The sequence below is a fragment of the Carettochelys insculpta genome, chromosome 1 (assembly GCF_033958435.1).
Source record: "Carettochelys insculpta isolate YL-2023 chromosome 1, ASM3395843v1, whole genome shotgun sequence".
Taxonomy (NCBI): domain Eukaryota; kingdom Metazoa; phylum Chordata; order Testudines; family Carettochelyidae; genus Carettochelys; species Carettochelys insculpta.
Genome location: NC_134137.1, coordinates 171,790,069 through 171,804,302, shown reverse-complemented (window position 1 = coordinate 171,804,302; position 14,234 = coordinate 171,790,069). Strand labels below are relative to the sequence as shown.

General features: G+C 44.7%; 1 protein-coding gene across 3 annotated transcripts in view; it reads left to right on the top strand.

Moving 5' to 3' along the window:
* Nucleotides 1-14,234, top strand: part of PDXK (pyridoxal kinase) — a 94,124-nt gene that overhangs the window by 49,012 nt on the left and 30,878 nt on the right. For all 3 annotated transcript variants that reach the window (XM_074995472.1, XM_074995463.1, XM_074995455.1), the window contains exons 3-4: nucleotides 3,786-3,890; nucleotides 9,887-9,970. In XM_074995472.1, the coding sequence (XP_074851573.1) occupies nucleotides 3,786-3,890; nucleotides 9,887-9,970 (189 nt within the window). The remainder of the gene's footprint in view (nucleotides 1-3,785; nucleotides 3,891-9,886; nucleotides 9,971-14,234) is intronic.

The window sequence follows — 14,234 nt, the reverse complement described above, 5'->3', positions numbered from 1 at the left end:
GATGTTGTTGGGGCTGGCATCCAGGCAGGTGAGGAGACATCTTCAGCGTCCCTCGAGGCGGCCAAATGAGTGCTCCACTACCTGGCGCGCACGGTTCAGGCACTCGTTGAAGCGCTCCTGGCTGGCGGAGAGGTGGCCCGTGTAGGGGCGCATGAGCCACGGCCGGAGGGGGTATGCCGCATCCGCGATGATGCAGAAGGGCATGGTGGTGTCCCCCAGAGGGATCTCCCGCTGGGGGATGTAGGTCCCCGCCTCCAGCCGGTGGCACAGGCCTGAGTTCCGGAAAACCCGGGCGTCGTGGGTGCTGCCAGGCCAGCCCAAGTAAATGTCCTGGAACCGTCCCCGGCTGTCCACCAAGGCCTGCAGGACGACTGAATGGTAGCCCTTCCGATTGAGGTATCATCCTCCACTGTGGTGCGGGGCGCGGATGGGGATGTAAGTCCCATCCAGAGCCCCGAAGCAGTTGGGGAAGCCCAGGGTGGCAAAGGCGGCGACAGTGGCACGTGGGTCCCCCAGCCTCACGAGCCTCTGCAGGAGCATGGCGTTGATGGCACGCATGACCTGCAGAGAAAGCACATGGGACAGCCCCAATGAGGGGTGAGCAGGGTGTGCATGGCCCTGCCCTGGCCTGGCCCCCCTGCCCTGGCCTGGCCTGGCCTGGCCTGGCCTCCCCCTGTGGGTTCTCTTACCTCCATGAAGACAGCCCCGACGGTGGCCTTTCCCACACCAAACTGCTGGCCCACGGATCGGTAGCTGTCCGGAGTGGCCAGCTTCCAGACAGCGATGCCGACCCGTTTCTCCACAGGGAGGGCACACCGCATGGCAGTGTCCCGGTGCCTGAGTGCGGGGGTGAGCCACTGGCACAGCTCCAGGAATGGCTGGCGGGTCATCCTGAAGTTCCTGAGCCAGTGGTCGTCATCCCACTCCCCAAGCACCAGCCGCTCCCACCAGTCGGTGCTGGTGGGGTAGCTCCACAGCCGCCGGCGTGTGAGGCGGGGGGTGGGGCGGGGTGCTGCAGGGGTAGGGGCTGAGCCCCGCTGCCCTGGGGGCATTTCCTCCCCTGGGGCAAGAAGGTGCTCAGCTGCCCCCAACATGGCATGAGCCAGGGCAAGCCCTGCGCCTGCCGGGAGGGCTGGGTGGACCTCTAGCTGCTGCTGCTGCTGCTGCTGGGGGTCCATGACTGCAGCGCTCGGGGTCTGTGTGCCTATATGGCTCCTCAGACCGCGTGCTGTGCAGGCTGAGTGTATGTGGGAGGGGCCCTTTAAGGGAGCGGCTAGCTGTTGCCCCGGAAGCGCTAGTCCGCCCGTTGACCCTGTGTGCAGCTGTGCCTGGCATCCCTATTTTGATGTGTGCTACTTTGACGTGTAGACGTTCCCTCGCTGCGCCTATTTCGATGTCGGGCTGAGCAACGTCGAAGTTGAACATCGACGTTGCCGGCCCTGGAGGACGTGTAGACGTTATTCATCGAAATAGACTATTTCGATGTCGCAACATCGAAATAAGCTATTTCGATGTTGGGTGCACGTGTAGACGTAGTCTAAGAGTCCCAGCGGTTTCTGCCCAGTCTTCTGCTGGCCAGGTTAAACTCTTGGGCTATGCCTACACTACATTCTTCTTTTGAAAGAACAATGCAAATGAGGGAACCCAAAAATGCCAATGAAGCACTGAGTTACAAATCTCATGTGCAGCACAGGGAGTGGGGCAGGAGCTTTTGCCAGTCCCACAGCAGCATGGAGACTGGGGCATTAAAACTGAACACCCTAGCCCCTATGAAGAATCATCAGACTTGAGTTCTGGCACCTTTTTTTCCTGGGAAAAAAAGCACTACTACATTTGGGAATTCTTCATTTTGTTCACTTCTTCCCAAACCCAACATTTCCTGCATATGTATTGAACTGAGAGCAGGCCGGAGTGGCTGTCTCTCAGCCCACTGGCTGGAAGTGGTATTTTTTGAGTCTGGGAAGTGTGAGGAGGAGGAGATAGGTTGTGGCTGTTCGTCTGCTGTGTGTGTATTTGTTTCTACAAACCCATGCACACCCAACACACACTTATGCCAAGCATTAACACCCTGGATAATTACTCTAATAACGGAAAATGGGATGAAAAGCAAAGCCAGAAGAACATTTAGCTCCTACAGTGAATACTGTTTAACCTTCTGCTTTTGAGGGTAGGCCTGTGGAAGGTGCCTCAAGTAGCACTTCGCTCTCCATAGTCCCAGTAAGGTGAGGAGATGGTAGCATAGTCTGAAGGTCATATATATGCTAAAGCAGTAGAAAGGGCTCAAGCTGTGGGGCCCTTTCCAAATTTTCCTGGAAGCAACACCCCTCTCTTATATCAAGCTCTGTGTCAGTGTGGCGCATATGGAGAGGCAGCCCCTTCTGTAGACAGGTTCCAGGCCCTGTAGACAGATGTACACTGGGTACATGCTGCCTTAAAGGTTCTACAGGTCTGATTCAGGAACCATTGAAGTCAAAACTTTAGATTGATAGCAATGGGTGTTGAGCCTAACTTCAGTACATACTTACTACTCTTAGACCTTTCTGAGGGTAGGCGGGCGTGGCAAGGTATTTCTTTGCTCTTAATAGTTGACGATGACTGATGATCACAGGGCTGCTCCAAAGTCCTGCAAATTCAGATGCCCTGTTGCTGAGAATGGCATGCTGCTACTCCTAATGGAACACTGTCACAAGATGTGCCTACACTATCGGATTTTAGTGAACAAATGCCAAACGAAGAATGTTTTATCTGAGGCAGCTGAGTGTGGCAGTTGCTAGCTGCTGCGTGATTTTCATATAGCTGTGATCAGATGGAACAAACCACGTATGCCTGCATAAAGTCACAGGGTTATGGATTCTCTTTGACAGTTTCCCGCAGTTAACGATCCTTTATTAATATCACTAAGATATTGGTATTACAGAAGGATAAGTTAGAAATCCTGTACGGAGCAAAGCAGTTAGGAGTCATAGGGCTTTTGGCATGCTTTTGTCCCTTAAACTGCAGGAAGTCCCGTCCCCGTTGTCCTTGCCTCAGGGGCTGCAGTGGATGTAGCTACAGCTGGACGGGATCCAGGCACCCGTGAGGGGTGGGACCCCGGTGAGAGTTCTTGTTTTTGGGACTTTCCAATATGTTTATACCCTAGTTGCTTGTGCTGGCTCAATGCCATTCTTCCACAGTGGGAACTGAGGGCAGATTTGCTTACTGCTCAATAATTTTCTGTCTTGCATTTGAGTGCATGGGGTAAGGCCTGGGTTTAAGCCTAACCTGTTTGCTAAAGTAAATGGAGAATCCCTCTTTGACAATATAGGGCAGTGAGGACAGGGGACCTAGTATATATCTTGCATGCACACTTAATTCCGAGTGGCTGCAGAGTTTGTTCTCCACAAATACATCTGTCATCAAGCTCTCAGGCTGCTGTCAGGCTGCATTGGTATAATATAAAATAAAAGGAAATTCTATTCTAAGCTAAGAAAATGAAAACTAGCTTCTGGCCTCCAGGTCAGGGCTGTTTGGTGAAGGCTTTGCGGGAAAGCTTGCACTCTCCGGTTGGGCATTTCCTGCTTTGCTGATACATTCAAAACTTGCGTCTGTAGAGTGGCCTTTCCACAAACAGTTCCTTTTGAGAGAGTTCAGAGAATGCTGAGAATGTAACTGTTCTGTTAACAATTCACCCAGTTTTCAACAGCAACATTATTTTTGCGGGTGCGGGGAGCCAATTCCTGCATGTATAATATCTGATCCAAAATATGAAATGGGGTTGGATAAGTCATTTGGCCTTCCCTTTTCAGGTTATGCCCACTGGAAGGGGCAGGTGTTAAATTCGGATGAACTACACGAACTGTACGATGGGCTTAAGCTGAACAATGTCAACCGCTATGACTATGTGCTCACCGGTAAGTGCTTGTTTCTTTGGAGAGTCCGTGATATTTACACCAAAGTTAAAGTGATAACCCATGTCCTTGACTTTTTTTTTCAAAACCAGTTAATTACGTTCTCCCTCTTCAGATTCTCCTACAGTGTCACCTTCATACTGTATCCTCTTGCTCTTTGTGCCATACGTCATGACGCAGGTGCTGTATTCCACCTTTAAAGTGGCTGTTTTGTAATGGAATGGGGAATGTGATCCCAGAATTAAGGATATATTTGGGTAACCATTAATGTGCTGGGTGACACTCGGGAATCATAGAAATTCAGAGAACTATTTTTATATGTATTATGAAGACCTATGGAGTCAACCTTCTAAAATCTCAATCAATGCAATTTTATCATTTGAATCACCAGATTTTATTCTTGTTTCATACATGGTATGCGCTCTTTTTTTTTTTCCACCTCCCCATCCTTTCCCCACCCTCTTGATCTTTGTGAGTGGTGGGGTGTTGAGCACAAGGCAGACAGTCAGAAGATGTGGGCTTTATTCCCCATCCCACTGTGTTTCTTGAGCTGTGCTCTTGTTGAGATAGGATGTTCCTTTTAACCTTTCAAGAGATTGTGCAGAATCTTCTTTCACTTACCACAGGGTGTGTGTGGGGGGGTGTCTACATATGTAGATAAGGAGCCACTGTATAAGCTGGTTTGAAAGGGAAGATAGGCAGTCTGAAACAAGAGAAGCTATACACCCATCAAAATATCCAGTCTCTTGCTCTATAAGAGAAGATTTATTAATATTCCACTTCACTGAGTGCAGTGCATCTGTTTTAAATTTCATGGTCTGTATTTCTTATAGCAGTGAGCTGTTGCTTCTAAAACTCATGCAGAAACTGACTGCCAGGTTGAGTTGACTACAGTCTTCCCCTGCCTTACGAGGGTAATTCGTTCCTGAAAAACACCTCTTGGGCGAATTCTCAAAAGTTGAAAATGGGAAAATCTGGTGATTGGAAAAAGGGGTTTCAAAAACTGGGGGGGGTCCTTTCAGAAGGTCCCATCTCCATGGGTGGCACGTGATTCAAAAAGCCGCACTTTTGAATTGCTGCGGCTGCCATTATGCCAATGAGGCACTGCATATTCATTGCAGTGCCTCATTAGCATCTTTTGAACCTGCTCATTATCATGCACCTTTCGAAAGGAAAGGACATGTGTAGACCCAGCCAGAATGCGGCGACACTGATGCGCTAATGAATATCTGTGTAAATTGGCTTCATTGGATTAAGAGGTACTTGTATAATGTTGTTGTTTTTTTTTTCCCTCTCAGTGGAGGGTTAGTCCATAGCCATATAGAATAATTTTCCAGGAAAACAGAATGTACTACAAGATTTTCCGGAAGATTGTTTCATGTTCAGTAAAATGTATGACGAATAATCTCAAGGCATTTCCTTTTCATGGGAGTGTCTGCAGCATGTAAAACACTTTTTTTTTTAAAGTTGGTAACAGTGTCTCATATCCCAGATATCCCTCTGAGAAATGTTGAGCGAGGATATATGGGGTGTCACTATTGAAATTAACAGAATGGTGCCTGTTTTTATAGGAAGTTCATTTGGCCCTCAGTGCTGACTCTGTGAATGTAAAAATTGCAGTAGTTGTGTATTTAGCTTTCACAGTAAAATTCCTGTAATCCAGCATGTCTGGGACTGGACAGGTGCCAGATTACCACATTTTCTGGACTATTGGACATCACCATGATGATTCCGTAAGACATTCTAATATCACTAATGTATGCGTGGCACACTTTTGATACTGTATTACTTACTACACAGCACCACATTACACTGTAAATACTGCTGTATTGTAGTCACCCTTGTGAGTCCCCAGCTGCTTCTCTACCCTGTGCGTCTCCAGCTTCACCACACCGTGCACTCCTGGTTCAAACCCCATGGCTTGGTTCAAACCTTACGCCCCCATCACAGCTCACCACCTCTGTGTACCCTGCTGCTTCTCTTCCCTGCGCTCCTGCAGCTTCTTCACCCTCATGCTTCTCAGCTTCACTACCCCTGCATGCCCGGGCTCAACTCCATCCCTGCCCCCTCCCCAGGTCTAACCCAGCCCGGGTTTAGCCCCCTTGTTCCCCTCCCACAGTCCCAACCCACCACCCAAGCCTCCGACTTACGTGTACCTCCAAACCCACCTATCTTGGGGGACTTCTGTATGCTGGACCATCAAGTCTTGCTGGAATATCTTCATAAATGGGACTATTTTTGAAAGATGTTGGACCATCAGGATTTCCGGACCATCAGAGGCCGGATTAAAGGAATTTTACTGTATATTCATTCCCAGCCTTGGACAGTAGAAGCTGGTTCCACCCCCCCCGAGTGGGAGTGTCAGATCACTGGATGCATATATCTTTCTTCTAAGCTTCCCAAACTTTGATACATGGACCAGTGGTGGTCTGCATTATATTTGCATATATTCAGGTGAGAGCTTGTTGATGGGAAAATACTAACTGTCCCAAGCGCTAAATCATTACCGCTCATTCATATAAGTTTTTCCTGTTAGCAATGAAGTGGCCCAGGTGGCTGTGCTCTGTCTAACACAGAGTGGAGCAAGAACCTAAGCCTTGCTCTTTGCAAGCAATGCCGTGTGATTAAAGCTGGTCAAAAATTATCGAAAAAGAAATGTCTGTTGGGCGGGGGTGGGGGGGAAACAAAAAAGCACCCAGAAAATCAGTTTGTTTGATGTTGTCAAAAATGCTCCGGTTTTCTTCCAACAAAACATGAAAAGTTTTGGTTTTCCTGCTCTCCCCTCCCTCGCCCTGTGTGGTTTTTCAAAGGCATAATGTGGGAGAGGGAAAAGGAATTAAAATCCTCTCTTCAGAACTAAAACATTTGTCAAAAATAGGGAACATTTTCTAACCTAGCTTTTTGGAAACACCTTCGAATTTTTTGTGACTGGTTTAGGCTTGTGGTGAGATATAATTATAGGGAAATGAAGTAAAGTTTTTTGTTTTTTGTTAATTGAAATACTCTAGAAATGCAAAATAATAATAGCAAGTCCAAGTACAGTTGCACACATGGTTACAAGTAAAATAAAAGCATAATGTGTATGCTAAAGCCTAGACATAAATCTTTCTTTCTTATTTTACAAAGTTTAGCTCACTGAAAATCTTTGGAAAATGCTGCAGCCAGTTTGGCTGTGACCCTTGTTTCGTAAGTGGTGTAAGATCCTGGCCAAATCTGTTACACCTCCCTAATCTGTGTCCTGATGTGTAAGCAAGATCCTCCCTGCTATGTTTGTTTTTCCTGCAGCTTTAATTTCTCCTGATTTCACAGTCTCTCGATTAGTCTCAGTTTCGGTAATGCAAATAGTCCTCCATTGTGAAGCAGACAATACACAACACGTGACTAGACAAAGACCTTCCCTCGTTTGATAGGTACATGTTCATCACGAATGATACAATTCTGTCATGAATTCTGTGACTTTCTGGGACCTTTGTGACTACTTCTGGGGAAAGGCTGCAGCGGCTGTGAGCCCAGAGGATGCTAGAGCAAGTGACTGGTAGTCAGTCCTGGTGCTGCTGGAGCAGTGGCAAGGGTTGGGTCAACCCCCCAGGTCTGGCACAGCACCAGTTAAGGCATGGCATGGGAGCAGTGGTAAGGCTAGAGCAGCTGCAAACCCTGCTCCGTTTGCTTCCTTCCCTACTTTCTCCCTTATGTTTTTTAGTTGAAAGTCAGGGACAGGTTGAAGGCTTCCACGATTTTTTGTTTGTTGCCCGCAGCCTGTTCTTGGCTTTTACTAAGAACGCCTGCAAGAGAATTTTAACCTTATTTATCACCTTCTGTCAACGTACCTTAGCTCATAGACCGTAACAACCTAATTTTCAGTACAGAGACATGGTTTCTTAAATGTAATCCATCCGTACATTTTCCAATGGTAGTGATGAGACTTGGGCAGTTGCCTGTTGATAGCAAAGATCTCACATGCTGTCCTTCGAACTTAATGTGCGTGTTCCTGAGCCAGAGAATCCCCTTTAAGACTTTATGCCTTGCTCTGGCTTCTTCCAGTTGGCACAAAGCGTTTCCTGGGTTGACGTGCTATTAAACCAAGCAGTGAAATTTGGGAGCCTGTGGATCTTCAGATTCCACATTTGCTGGGCTCCATGGAGAGAGCTAGCATTACTCTGGCTGTATGAACCTAAATTGTGTTCTGTGTCTTTGGTGAAGGGACTTGGATCTCGTCAAAGGTACCTTACTTTGACGAGAGGCACCTCAGGGGAAAAAATTTATTCCAGTTCGATGGAATGCTTGAGATAATTGTGTCAATGCACTCTGAGAAGGTGAATAGTGACTACCATAATATACAGACATCAGCCTACGATGTCTGCTTATTATAAATCCAGGCCTGCCCTCTGACACCAGTGCCTCCTTCCTGAAGTAAAATGGATTTTATGAACATGAAGGTGCACCCATTTTTTTTCTCCACTTGTAAGAGATTATGGCTTCTCGGAAGAAAAGAAATCTCTGAAAATACGTTCAAGTCTTTTAAGTACAACTGGCATTTCTAAAACAAAAGCTGGAGGAGGCCATCTTGCTGAAGAGCACCACCATCTGTGGTGCCAGAGATATGAGAGCCCAGTGAGAGGAAATGAAGTCAGTTTCCAGTTTGCTTTAGTAACATCTGAAGAAAACTTAAGATACCATGTATTAAAAATTATTTCTTTTTATGACAGTTGAGCCTTTATCCCAACAGGCTAGAGACAGGGTACGTGATATCTATACCATGCAGTCACAGAGTACGATTGCATCTTGTAAACATACATAAACTAGCTCAGCTGCTGAAGCAGTGAAGCTGTGGCAGCATATCATAGTTGAAGTTACTCTTGTGTCATTGCGCGCCATCCAGGCAATTAATTACTCAGCATTCCAGGTGGGCCTGTACCGCCAGCACTGCCATGGCATCACTGCTCCCATACACAAGCAAGCTGGATTAAAGCTCACTTGAGTATGTGTAGATCAGTGGTTCTCAATCAGGGTTACCTGTACCCCCAAGGATACACTGAGGTCTTCCAGGGGGTACATCATCTTATCTAGCTATTTGCCTAGTTTTTCAACAGGCTGCATAAAAAGCATTACTGAAGTTGGCACAAACAAATTTCATACAATTACTTGTTTTACACACCCATTAATTATAATTTTTCTTGTAATTTTATTGATTACTATTCATTGAAGTTTGCATAAAAATACACAAATAAAAAAAATTGGATTTATGTTCATCTAACTTTATTTATTTATCCTTTTTGCTCAGCCGTAAGTATGATGACAAGTTTATTACCTGTAGGCTGTTTCTTCCAACCAATCAGTTAAGATTAAGTTGTTTAAACAAATGTGTTGTGATGACAGAAAAAAATTGTCTGAAAATTATTTCAATGGGGGTAACTTACAATTATTTTAAAAAGGTGTACTTATTTATATATTTAAAAAGCGGGAGAGAGAGGCTGAGAAACACTGGTGTAGATGACATGCAGTCAGTGCCCTGGAATTGTAGTGTAGTCATACCTGGATGTATGTTTTCTTCTGTTAGGTTAGGATGTTGGCAGTCTGAGTCTCCGAAATGCTCATAAAATTTAAAGTTTTCTATTTCCCTCTCTCATTTACTGCATATTAAACAATGCCATTTATACTATGAACTTGCAAACTGGTGTTTTGAACAAAAGGGGAGAGTGCTTTGTGAATGAATGTTTTATTTCTGAGCATTTTAGACTGTATATTGGGCAATTCCTAGGCATGCCTTATTTCTAAGACTTGTTTTTCTTTTAAAGGTGTGTTTGGGTGAGTTAGCAAATATTGATCTTGACTTGTTCCCAATGCTCTTATTGCTGAATAAAATAAGATGTTTCTGTTGTTAAATGTTTTTTTCCAGGACTGGGAAGAAATGACCAACACTCCTTTCTGCATAGAGACAAGTCTGATTTAAACAGAAGAGTGCTCTCTCAAAGTAACTTATTTTTTTTTCCTCCCTAAAGGTTACACCAGGGATGCATCGTTCCTTGCAATGGTGGTTGATATTGTTCAGGAGTTAAAGCAACAGAACTCTAACCTGGTGTATGGTAAGGGTTGGATGGCTTTTAACCTTTTCAGTCTCATTATTTTGTACCCACATATTGACATCACTTCAGATGAAGACAGTGCCGTGACTTCTTCTGAATTTCACAACAATGCCCTGTTTTGATTTTGCTGAGACTCTATTGAAATTTCAGTCTAGCGTTGCTGTAGTGATTTTCTTTCTACTTTTGTGTCTTCTGGTGCTTTCCTTGCATCAGGCCTGCCAAAGAAAGAAACGCTGTAAGAAGAGATGCTCTCTATCTAGCCAAGTCCCCTGAAATCCTGTCTAGTTGGTGCCATTTGTCTGAGAAGTACTGATAATGTTGGAAACTCATGTCGTCTCGTGATCCTCAGATAAAGACATCTCCTCGTTGTCCTGCAAAGGTGTGCAGCCTCGCATTCTGGAGAGAGTGCCCTGGCCTTTTCATTTCTGAAAGGACCCTTTAGTTCTGGACCTGTCTCTGAGATTGTGTGAAGCCTGGCGGTTGGCAGTAATGTTCAGCTGCCTATCGCTGGCCAGTCTCAAACCAGCAGTCAAGGCACAAAACCCTGCATTTCCCATTACCAGACCCCCAAGTTATCAAGTTGCTCATTATAGGTACTCTGAACAGCCCAGGTCAAACCCTGCAGACACTAGTTGGACCCGTTAAAGTTGCACAGTCAGGTCCGTTGAGAGCTCTCCATGAATAGGGACTGCAAATGATGGCCTGACCCGATGGTCTTCAGATTACACAGAGCTGCATGGTCAGAACACTCCCCATATGGTTCACCATTACCAGTTGGAACACGTGACTCAAATGCATGGGGATGTATTAAATGCTTTCTGTCGCTAACAGAATTTTTACTCTGACAGGCGTTGGTTTCTGGGGTATGTCTCATCTGAGCCAGCAGCACTTGAATTTCAGTCACTGACTTTGGCCTGCAGAGCTGAAGAATTGTAACCAACCTATGCTGGCCAATCTAAGGTGTCCACCAGGGGCCAAACTGCAAGCAGGAGGAGCTTCCTGTTTGCTCCATCCTGAAGCAGAGCAGTGATTTCCCTCCCCCCCCCCCACCAACAAACTTTTAGGTGAAAAATGCTCAAGACTCATTCTGATGTGTAATGTAAAGTAGCTCATATATGAGCGCATCTTTCATTCATAAAAGGCACTACACGTTTCAACAAATGTACTATAAATAGCAAACACTTCCTGCTGAAATAAAGGCCTCAGTGGTATAGTTGGACAATCAACATTAAGAATCTTCGAATACCGTGAAGTATGTAATATTTCTGCTGAAATTAAGACTCTCTCTACCCAGCTAAACCATGCTTAAACAGCTCATAGAGGAAACAACAAGCCTACATGCATCAAAATTTCAGCATTAATGTCTAATTCTGTTTACCGTGTATTTTTGGGAACTGTTTGATCTCGCCTAAAAAAGGACCAGGCTGTACGAGGACTTTATAAAATCATTTTGTCACCTGGTTAGTACTGTGTGTACCAGGGTTTGGAGCAGTTCCCTGTGTGGCAGCTTCTACCATGTCAAAAGAATGTATATAACGTGGCTGGGAAGACTATCATTCTAAAACTGCCTTGACACCACAAAAAATATTGGGGAGCCTGGCTTAAAGCCAGCACCGTACAGCAAAAACCATGTTTAACCATGGCTCTGGCTGATGTGGTTTTGAGCCAGGCTGAGACTAGATTTATACTTTTATTTTTTAAACCTTTTTATGTGTTTAAAATAAAATGAAACACCTATGAACAGAAATATTTTTCATAAGTAGTGGGTTTTTTGGTTAAAATTTCAGTGAAAATATTGGAGATATTATGAAGCTCTTCAAAGCTTCATACTAGAGTGGAAACGATTTATGACGCAGTACGATGGAAAGGGACCTAGGGGTTATGGTGGATGAAAGGCTGGATATGAGTAAACAGTGTGCCCTTGTAGCCAAGAAGGCTAATGGCATACTAGGGTGCATTAGGAGGAGCATTTTGAGCAGATCTAGAGAAGTAGTTGTTCCCCCTCTATTCGGCACTGGTGAGGCCACATCGTGAATTTTGTGTCGAGTTTTGGGCCCCCCAGTATAAAAAGGATGTGGATTTGCTGGAGCAGGTTCAGTGGAGGGCAACAAAAAGGATTAAGGGTCTGGAGCACAAGACCTAGGAGGATAGGCTGAGAGATTAGGGTTTGTTTAGTTTACAGAAGAGAAGACTTAGGGGTGATTTAATAGCAGCCTTCAACTTACTGAAGGGGAGCTCTGAAGAGGAGGTTGAGAAGCTTTTTTCAGCGGTGTCAGATGACGGAACAAGAGTAATGGTCTGAAGTTGAAGAGAGAGAGGTGTAGGTTAGATATAAGGAAAAACTACTTTACCAGGAGGGTGGTGAAGCATTGGAATGCATTGCGTAGAGAGGTGGTGGATTCTCCATCCCTCGAGGTTCTTAAGTCCCAGCTGGACAAGGTCCTGGCTGGGATGACTCTAGTGGGGGTCATCCAGGGGGCTGGACAAGATGATCTCCTGAGGTCCCTTCCAGCCCTATGATTCTGTGATTCTGCAGGGGTGGGTGAACTTTTTACATTGGGCCTTACTTTTTCTCCTGGCAGTTAGCAAGGCCCCCAACCTGTCTAATATAATCACAATCAAAGGAAATGTTGTTCTGTTCCTATTGGGTTGTGGGGGATCTTTTGGCGTTTGTAAGAAAGCAGGTATGTAGAATGTAAAGTCGATTAATCAGTATATAAATGTGAATACACATACATAAAAACGGTAACATATTTCAGTAATTTTAATGAGATGGATGAGCCTGAGACCCAGCAGCCGATCGTGCTGTACCTCCTTAGGAAATTTCACCCCCCGCCACCCACTGAGAGGGCCTGCCCCCTTACTTTGCTCACCCCTGTATTACAGCATGAAATCGGAAAGTAGATTATAAACAGAAATTAAAACCAGCCAGTTCTGTTTCATAGAATCACAGGTTTAGAAAGGACTGCAAGGATCATCTAGAGTCTATTCCTACATCCAGGTCATTCAACATCTTTATTAATGACAGTACACCCCGAGTGGATTCCTTTAGGCTGATTTCTGAGAACTGTATCTTTTTTGCTGACGGCTCTGTCAGGAGAGGCTTTTCTGACATTTGGCCCATCCATATGGGCCCAAATGTCAGGGAAAAAAAAAAAAGAGCCCTATGAGACATCCCTTCTTCCTCATGGAACAAGGTGTACAGGAATGTCGACAGACAGCTCCTGAACAACAGATCTCTTCTGTGAGATCTGCAGACTACACGTGCACTCTGTCAACAAAATTTCTGTCCACAGATGTTTTGTTGACAGAAGCCTGTGGTCTAGACATAGCCATGGAGCACCACTTGAGACCTTCTTCCATTATATTATCCTAGCAATAGTTCTTTCTTACTTCATCGTTCACAGATGTTGAACCAATTTTGTATCCACTTAATGGTAGTTCATTGATGATCTGAAAGAAATTTAAGAAGCAGGCAGCAAAATAGAGGGAAATAAACATAATTTTTAGAATTCTTTCAGTTTAATGAGTGGAAATGGTGCTGGTCAGAAAGGTAAAGAACTTGTTTTTATTTCGTGCTAAATGCCAACAAGGTTTCTCTGTCAAGTCCCCTGTGACACCAATAGAAGTTTGTCTGATTGAGGACTGATTGGGCATTGAATTAAAAACCTTGGGATTTGTCCTAGGCTTGGTATCTTTCCAGTGCCTGCTTTAATAATTTGGATAGCATTGTTCTGTTCCAGAACACATCACTAGCTGCTGGTCTATTTCCACTCTTATTCTGAAATCAAGGTCACTCCGAATAAGCTATTAATATTATAGATCAGTGGTTCCCAAACTTTTCAGCATTATGCCCCCTTTTGATTTTTGAGAGACCATCATCCCCCCCACCTCTTCTTCACCATCATCCAACCCAACTTTTAACCAAAAATTCAATTCATAATTGAAAATTAACACAAATTTGATATAAAATGTTATTTAAAATTACAAATAAGCACAAATAGATTTTTCTTGGCCCAAAAATTTAAAAAAATGTAATTTAACATCAGAAACGGCAGAAACAAAATGAATTTAATGTGAAGGATGACACTGCATTTTCTTTACAAGTTGGGAAATCCTAGGTTTGAAAGATGAAAGTGCGCAGCAACGCAAATCGTTTTGTGACAGCCTGTTGATTTCTTTGTTTCATTTGTAACGTGAGTAATCTTAAAGCTTTTTTCGCTGGGGTAGGTTTACCAAAATGGAAGAATAATACATAGCACTT